This window comes from Bidens hawaiensis, unplaced genomic scaffold (genome assembly GCF_021521415.1).
Source record: "Bidens hawaiensis isolate Kalapana, Puna unplaced genomic scaffold, B.hawaiensis_p1.1 tig00039951_1, whole genome shotgun sequence".
Classification (NCBI taxonomy): Eukaryota; Viridiplantae; Streptophyta; class Magnoliopsida; order Asterales; family Asteraceae; genus Bidens; species Bidens hawaiensis.
In genome coordinates, this window is record NW_027497024.1 from 75,138 (window position 1) to 84,167 (window position 9,030).

The window sequence follows — 9,030 nt, forward strand, 5'->3', positions numbered from 1 at the left end:
TTTTAATGCAAGAAAGTGATGCGTCCGGGGGGGCATGCATGTACATGCACACTTGTTGAAGTGCACCGGCCAAGCTACGGTAAAACGTAGGATCATCAAGTAAGTCACCGGACTCGGCACTGAGCTTTCCGGCGGTATCAACAGGTGTCTGAACCGGGTTACAATCATTCATTTTAGCCCGATCGAGGATATCTTCAGCATACCGGGATTGTGATAAGAACATGCCATCCTTAGTTCTGGTGATGGCTATGCCCAAAAAATAAGAGAGAGGCCCGAGGTCCTTCATCGCAAACTCCGAAGACAGGTGACTCATAAAGTGGTGTTTTAGTTTTGGAGATGAGGCAACCATGATAATGTCATCAACGTATAAAAGGATATAGGCCGTGTGGATACCGTGTCGATAAATAAAGAGTGAATGATCACTCGAACTGGGCCGAAAACCAAGATGGGTCACATAATCGGTGAAACGTTGGTACCACGCCCGGGGTGTCTGTTTAAGACCGTGCAATGACTTTTTCAATCGACAAACATGATCCGGGAAGTTTTTGTCACGGAAACCTGGGGGCTGGTTCATAAACACTGTTTCGTATAAATGTCCATGTAAAAACGCATTTTTAACATCCAATTGTGTGATGTCCCAGTTGTATGACAAAGCAAGAGACAAAACCGTGCGAATGGTTGCCGGTTTAACGATGGGACTAAAATTTTCCGAACAATCCACACCAATCTGTTGTGACCGACCATCCCCAACGAGTCTAGCCTTATACCGTTCCAAGGACCCATCCGATTTCAACTTTTGTTTGAATATCCACATACACCGAATCACATTCATGTTTGACTGTCGAGGCACGAGATCCCAAGTCTTATTATTAATAAGGGCAGAAAATTCGTCTTGCATAGCATGGTTCCAAGTAGGGTTAGAAAGAGCTTCGGCTATGTTTTTCGGAATGGGTTCAATGGTAGATGAAACATGTAGGTTAAACAGTATACGTGGTTTAGCATGCCCGGTCATGCTCCGGGTTTGCATGCGGTGGGGTGGGGGAGTAGTGGATGGGGATGTTGTGGTTGAGGAGGTTGAGGGAGAGGGCTGTTGAGGTGAAGTCGGCTGTTGGGGTGATGTTGGTGGTGTAAACGGTGGTGTGGAAAGGCTACCAGTAGTGGTAGAGGGTGGCTGAATAGGTGTAGGTCGGCGTGTGTAAACCTGACCAAACTGGGCAGGAGTAGCCGGTGGTGGTGGAACCATGGGAGAGCCACCAGACTCAACGGGAGTCGGCTGTGGAGGAGGAAACCGGAGAGAAGGATGAAGGTCGGCCTCGGTTTTCTCGTGAAGGAAGTCGTAAGTAGGTAGCTGAGTGAGGGATTTGAACGGGAAAACATTCTCGGCAAAAAGAACGTGCCGGGAAATGACAATTTTCATAGATGAAAGATCGAGGCATTTGTATCCGCGATGATTGGCCGGATAGCCAAGAAAGACACATGGTTTGGAATGGTTTTGGAGTTTATGAATAGTGGTGGATGGTAGGAGAGGATAGCAAAGGCACCCGAAGCTGCGGAGATAGGAATATGACGGTTTGGTACGGTAAAGTATGTAGGTGGGAGTATGGTTGGCTTTGGTTTTGGATGGGAGAATATTGAGAATGTATGTGACCATTTCTAAGGCATGGTGCCAGAAGGGAGGTAACGCCGCATGAGTAAGAAGAGTTCGTATGATATTATTAATGGAGCGAATCTTCCTCTCGGCTTTACCGTTTTGGGACGAGGTGTGCGGACACGAGAAACGAAATTGCATCCCGTTGGTTTTGCAAAATAGATGAAACTGACGTTTGTTATATTCTGTGCCATTATCGCATTGAAAGGTTTTGATTTGTCTTTCAAATTGAGTTTTGATTAAGATGGAAAATTGTTGGAAAACTGAATAAGCTTTGGATTTATATTGTAATGGAAATGTTCACAAAAAATTAGTGAAATCATCCAAAAATAAGATATAATATCGATGACCCCCCCTTACTTGGGACGGGAGAGGTCCACAAGTCACTATGAATTATGTCAAATGGTAAGCTAGTGTAAGACGATGAATCATAAAATGGTAATTTCACTTGTTTACCAAAAACACGCGATTGACATAACTGTTCTTTATTAAAACTTGAAACAGAAACAGACTTAGATTTATTCAAAATACGAAGTAAATCAGAACCCGGGTGACCTAAACGATGGTGCCACAAATCTTGAGAGAGAGCAGCAAAAGTGGTGGGAAAAGCAGCTTTAACGGAAGGAACTGACAGCGGATAGAGGTCCCCTGAGCCGTCACATCAAAGAATAGGGCGCTTGGTTTTGAAATCCTTCACAAGAAAACCAACTAACTACATTCTAGTCTAATAATTCCGACCCTGGTGTACTTTTACAATGACCCAGGCTCGCCTGACTCGACCTATTACCCGGTTCTAAATGGCAAGCGCGTAACATGCTAACTTTTTAAAACTAAAAAAACTATAGCAATATCATAATCAAATCAAAAAGAATAAAATGCTTGTTTTTATGATGTGGTTTTTTTAAAGAATATTAACGTGTGAAAAAATTATGACCGTTAAAAAAGTTGTGGGGTAGTTAGTTTTGAATTAGGGGCCATATGTGTAACTATTATTAAACTTTACAAAAAGATAGTGAAGTTGATGGACTAAAGCTTTACATATATTTTGAAAGAATGAAAGTTACGTAACATATTTGTGAGTAAAGACTTTACTACCCTAATTTCTAATTTTTTGATGCATTATATGTTGTATATAAAGCAATGAGTTTGGTACCTTTTAAAATTTAAGAGGTCCCTAACTCATGCTTTATATATAGTATATAGATGTGGCTTTACTTAACTCCTTACATGTTTACGAGAATACTAGTAGTATATATAAAGCCTCACAAATTTGATGGTTCGGGTTTAAATGACTCGCTTTTAAAAAAGTATTAATTTGGTTTTGGTCAAAACAATTTTGGTCTAATTAAGCCGTGTTGAACTTGACCGTTTTGTTTTTTAAGAAAAGGTACTAAAATAAGTTCACCTGTCAATCCGCTATATTTTTACGGTGACTAGTGGCGAGTTGGGTGAGCAATGGGTCAAACCCAAACCGGCTAACTATATTGGCTAAGAAATGGGCTGAAGATGGGACCATATGGGGGTGGGTTGGTCCAGTCTTTTTTGTATCGTTCAGGTCGTTCTTGCGTTAAGATTCGGGTTGGATTGAATTAGATGAGGCTGTGCGATTTAAGTGATGCCATATAAACTGTTTTATATTTTTAATCACATTTATATGTAAAGGGATAACATGTACACATACAAATTGTTTCATATACACATACAATGGTATCACACATGGATACATACCACACAAACACACTACCTCAGTCCTCATATACAAATACATACAATGCATAAATAAATTAGCTTGGTCGGGTTTCTTGCCCCCGAGAGATGATCACCCATACTTGAGACGATAGAGGTGGTTGTGCTGGTGGGGAGGCTACAAGATGGTGTCAGGGTGGCGGTGGTGGAATCGACGGCATCAATGGTGGTGATGATGGTGTCAGTGGATGGTGGGGGTGGTGGTGGTGGGAGAGTTTGGCAGATGCGACAATGGAGATGGTAACAACAAATAGGCAGTGAAGACCAACAATGGTAGTGGTGATGTTAGCCCAATTGGACTTTTTTAATCATTGACTAAAACCTTTGAGAAGAAGTTAATACCATGTTGAGTGATATTGATCTCTAGTCGACACAGACCATGTTATTTGGTTGTTTTCACAAGTGAAATTAGGCTATAGCTTACCAATAAAAAAAAAAAAATTAACTAACAAGCAGACTTATCCTACCTCATCAAATAAAAGTTTTGAACCACCCTTTATTTCATGAGCCACGAGTGTTTCAAACAAATGTATGGTAAATACATCAATATATGATATTACTGCACTTTTTAGCTAGATTTGTGGACAAAATAATACAAACAAATAACTTTTAAAAGGTTGTTTCTTTTTTTTTCCTTCTAATTACATCCCTAATGTTTAGGGACAGTATAAAAATATTGATTAGTTTATTGATTACTTTATAGTCTAGTAACTTCACTAACCTGTAGTTGGTTTAAAACTTCTGTCTACTGGCTTTTCTTGTTTTCTTCACTTCCAATTATTATATTCTTTTTTCAAAACAACTTATTTAGATCAAATAAAACACACAAACATATATAATTTTATAATAATAAGAAGAAAAGAATAGTATGTAACTAACTGAAAGAAGGAAGCTTAAGAGGATCAAGTCATCAACAGGAACCCTAACAAGAGAGAAACTTGATGTTATCCCTTTCCCCACAATCATTCTCTTCCTTCCCCCCCAAATGTCAACAAAACCCACCCCAATCAACTATAAATATATATGCATGCAACATTCATAAATCATAATCATCTTGTATCACACAGATGAACCATAAAAACAGGGCCATGGACAACTTAAAACCCATTTTCCTATGTGGGATTTTCCTCTTACATTCATTACAAATTTCATTTGCTTCGGTCGTTTCAACCGGAAACTTCAATAACGACTTCTTTGTCACCTGGTCACCTAGCCATGTCAACACTTCAGCTGATGGCCGATCAAGGAGCTTGAAGCTCGATCAAGAATCAGGTGAAACGACAAAACATTTTTTTTTACCATATTTATATATCGTGTTTTTATAACTAACAAAAACATTATTTATAGGTTCGTCTATCGCTTCTAATGACATGTTTTTATTCGGCCAAATTGACATGCCAATCAAGCTGGTCTCGGGTTATTCAGCAGGCACAGTCTTGGCGTTCTATGTAGTAATATCTCAACTGCTTCGTCTTCTTATTGTTATTATTATTACAGTTATTTTATATAAAATTTTGTTACAATGCAGCTTACATCAGATCAGCCTAATCGAGATGAAATTGATTTTGAGTTCCTAGGAAATGTTTCGGGCCAACCTTATATTCTTCAAACAAACGTATATGCTGACGGTTTTGACAACCGAGAAGAGAGAATCTATTTGTGGTTTGATCCCACTAAGGATTTCCATACCTATTCAATATTATGGAATCTTCATCAAATCGTGTACACGTTTATTCAATTTTCTTTTCAAACAAAGCTTTTCTAAGTTCATTATGTAACTAAAAGGTGAAAACAGGTTTATGGTGGATCATGTTCCATAAGAACATACAGAAACCATGCAGACAAAGGGGTCACGTATCCTTGGTGGCAGCCAATGGGGATCAAGATCAGCCTATGGGATGGTAGCAATTGGGCGACACGTGGCGGGCAAGATAAAGTTGACTGGTCAAAGGGTCCGTTCATTGCATCGTTTTCAAATTACACGATTGATGCGTGCGTATGGAAGGGAAATGCAAGGTTTTGCAGAGCAAATGGTTCAAGCAATTGGTGGAATAATAACGAGTTTAGTTCTTTAAGTTGGGAACAAAGGAGATGGTTTAAATGGGTCAGAAAATATCACCTGATTTATGACTACTGTCAAGATAATGAGAGGTTTCAAATCAATCTCCCAAAAGAATGTTATCTTTCAAAATATTGATTCTTTGATCTCCATCAAAGAATATGTAATACTAAAAGTCTTTTATAACATTATACAAGATAAATATATGATATGAATAATAACTAATCATACTAAAACAATGTGAAATGTACAATCTACATGTCAGCATATGTGGATAACAAATATAAGTTAGCGTACCTTGATGCTACTTAAACGCGCAACAAACAAATCATTCCATGTATCAGTAATGCCAGGTAAGCACCAGTGCATACAATCATCATGTTTTTTTCCACCAGCTGAAGAAGGATGAGCATCGGCTCTAAACTCACTCATACGTGTAATATCCAATAAACGAAATGCAGTACCCTTAATTGCTTCAAATAGATGTTCATTTACGACCCGCGTTTCAACATTTGTTCCGTTATTTTGCACAGAAAAGAACTTTTCAACCTCGTGCAGTGATAATGGCTGCAGACGTTTACAGGAACCACCTTCGTTCCAATCACCACCTTCAAAATGCCGAGGGGATTGAGTGCGGAAAAACAGAACCGTCCCGGGCCTTGCCTTTTCTTCCACGTATGATATCTAGACAAAAAAAAATAAAAGGATTCAAATCAAGTATATGTGGATTATCTTATCTTTAAACGGTCTAGACGTGGAACAATATATAGTTCAGAGTACTGGTCAATGGGTTAAACAAGCCGAAAGTAAGCTGTAGTGTATTTTTAATTCATGAAACCTCTATTTGTTTTATTCAAAACTAGATTGTTATTTAAATAATATAACTTGTGTAATTATATTTGACACACTAATTATTTAAAAAGGAAAAGGTAAAATTTTGGAAAAAACTATAAAAGTGTTTCGGGCCGACCCAATTGGTACCAAAAAGGTGCTAGCTTCGACTTTTGACCAAAACCCATATTTTCACACTTTGTTCTGTGATTTCTAAGAAATTCATGTGACTGCTCTTACGCTAAGAACAAGATATAGTCCATAATCATATACATAAACAAGAAGCTTATGCAAAGCATCAAAATTGCAAAACGCATTTAATAAGTTCAGTAGATTGGCAAATATACTTACCATGTGTCTTAAAACCAAATCAAGCCCGATTTCAGGAGATATAGGCGGTATCAATGGCTGACCTTTTTTAAAGAAAAGCATAGGGGATTTTACAGGGTCAAACTTGGAAGGGGCCCACCACCTGACAAATACACATATACATAAACATAAACATAAACAAAAGGATTGCAAATTTCTAAACAAAAGATATGTCTTGTACTCTTGTTTCTAAAAGAATGTAATATTACCAATGGCCAGTGTTGTAAATGAGAATGTCATGAAAACTTGGAGCCTCTGCCCATGTCCCGTCAGGTATATCGACATCAACTCTGTAACCTTCTTTATACCCTAGAGATTCCAGCTCACCGCCCTTATCATTGGCCGACCACCTGCGTCAAATGAACATGATGCAAGAGTCGGTTTTTAAAAGCAGCAACCAAGATATAAGTGTTGTATAAATGAAACATGACAATAAAACAGCTTACCTACCATAACGTGCCAACAGATTAGTTCGATGATATGCTACAGTGAGGTTGTATTTGAGAAAAGTAAAGCCGCGGTCAGCTCCAACAGGACGCCACTTCTTTACTTCATCAGTAACACGTCTCAGAGAACAGAAAAGAGATACAAACATGTTCCTGTTTAAGGAGTCACCGACAAATCCTGCACTGTTAAAAGTTGTTATATATCAAGAACACACATGAGAAGTACAAGAACCAATTGTGCGGTATAGTGCAAGTGCCAAGCATCATGAACCTGAATGTATGTGTATCTTAATGCCCTAGGTTGCAGTAGTTTAAGTGACTTTGATACTCATGTATGTTGAATCTAAAGAAGTTGATATATTCCTTCATTAATCATTGCAAATGAAAGTGTGACCAAATTTAACCAATTGAATGTAAAAGGAACTAGGGGTGAGCAAACAACGAACCTTAATAAAAAACCGAACCATCAACCGAAAGAAAAACACCAAAATCAACCATAATCGACAAACCGATCGGTTCTGGCAAAGTGAGAACTTGGTTAACCAACCATTTGGTATTGGTTACAGTTAAAGGTGCACAAACTGGTTCCAAACCCTAATCCAGTTCAGTTTGGTCAACAAAAGTTGAAAGCGGTTAACGAGTGGTTTCGGTTTGGGTTGAAACCTGTTTCTTGAGCAGCTTATGATTGGTTTTTGTCTGGTTCTTGACCGATTTCGTTTCGGTTAAGCGGTTTAGGTGTAGAGAATTACAAACCGGTTTGATTTTCGGGTCGGTTGGGTTATCCGGCACTTTTGCCCACCTATAGTTACGGTTAATGTCTTCGAAAAAAGACTTTTGAAATAGAAGCGAGCCTTGCAGTTTGTGTTTCCCCAAATTTTATACCTTCATTTCTAGATTGGATCATTTAAATTCATACCATAGCTTTCTTAACTGAGCTTGGAACTAGCATATTTGAGCTAACGGAACAATAACAATAATAATAATAATAATAATAATAATAATAATAATAATAAAAAAAAAAGGCATTGGACAATTAAAAGAAACCGAGCCATGACCTAACCGAATAGCCCTAAATTAGGAACCCTAGTACATGAAGTAGGGTTCTGACATTGTTGAAGTACACACTCGTGACAGCAAGCAAATGCAGAATTTATATAATAAACACCCAATTTATGAAGTAGTAACAATAATGTTAGTTAAAACTAACTAACTAACTAACTAACATAAATCAATGATTAGGCTGCCACCGCCACTTACCGATACTGACATCCCTATGCGACTCGAGAAAGTGAAGCGGATCAAACATTTGAAGGGCACAATGATTAGGCTGCCACCGCCACTTGAGAACCTCAGCCGCACCGGATCTATTAAGACAGTTCCATCCTTTGTAGATCTCCTTACACGTGTGGTCGTATCGTGAAGAAGAAGATCTGAGGGTAGGATCGTAAAACCACTTGCCGTCAGAGTAATCGCAGTTGCTATTGTATTGGTGGTTTGGAGAGAGGAGGAAGAGAGAGGTGAGGAGGATGATGGAGATGGAGATGAAGATAAACAAGTAAGTGGTGCTGGAGTGAGGTTTTTTGTGATGGTGGGTTGTGGCCATTTGTGGTAGTGGTAGTGGTAGTGGTGATGATGGTGTCACCGGCGAAGTGAGCTCTGTTGTTGTTTTATGTTAATGTTTGATTTATTAGATGATTTTTTGCGATTGTTTTACGCAATGTTTTATTATTATATTGTTATTGTTATGTTTTTATGTTTCATTTGATTTTTTTAGGGGAAAATTTCCAAAATAAGTTTTTATGAAAATAAGTTATTGTTATGTACTTATGAATTACTCGTGGGCGTTGATTACGAGGCATAAAACTTATTTAGTCGTGACAAGTAAATTGTAAGTAATCTACTCATTACGGTTAGTTTAAGGACACATGGCA

The 9,030-nt window shown here is 38.3% G+C and overlaps 1 protein-coding gene and 1 pseudogene across 2 annotated transcripts; one reads left to right on the top strand and one right to left on the bottom strand.

The window, feature by feature from the left end:
• The first annotated feature begins 4,448 nt into the window (after positions 1-4,448).
• Positions 4,449-5,591, top strand: LOC143591615 (putative xyloglucan endotransglucosylase/hydrolase protein 10; annotated as a pseudogene). Its single transcript, XR_013145720.1, has 4 exons — positions 4,449-4,666; positions 4,742-4,842; positions 4,923-5,116; positions 5,190-5,591. The product of XR_013145720.1 is annotated as a putative xyloglucan endotransglucosylase/hydrolase protein 10 (transcript).
• An 84-nt stretch (positions 5,592-5,675) lies between these two features.
• LOC143591617 (protein trichome birefringence-like 13) lies at positions 5,676-8,702 on the bottom strand. The gene is made up of 5 exons (XM_077071774.1): positions 8,357-8,702; positions 7,100-7,277; positions 6,863-7,003; positions 6,636-6,756; positions 5,676-6,137 (listed from the first exon to the last, which is right to left on the bottom strand). The coding sequence occupies exons 1-5, from the start codon at positions 8,700-8,702 to the stop codon at positions 5,742-5,744; spliced, it is 1,182 nt and encodes a 393-aa protein (XP_076927889.1). The 3' UTR covers positions 5,676-5,741.
• Positions 8,703-9,030: the final 328 nt, after the last annotated feature.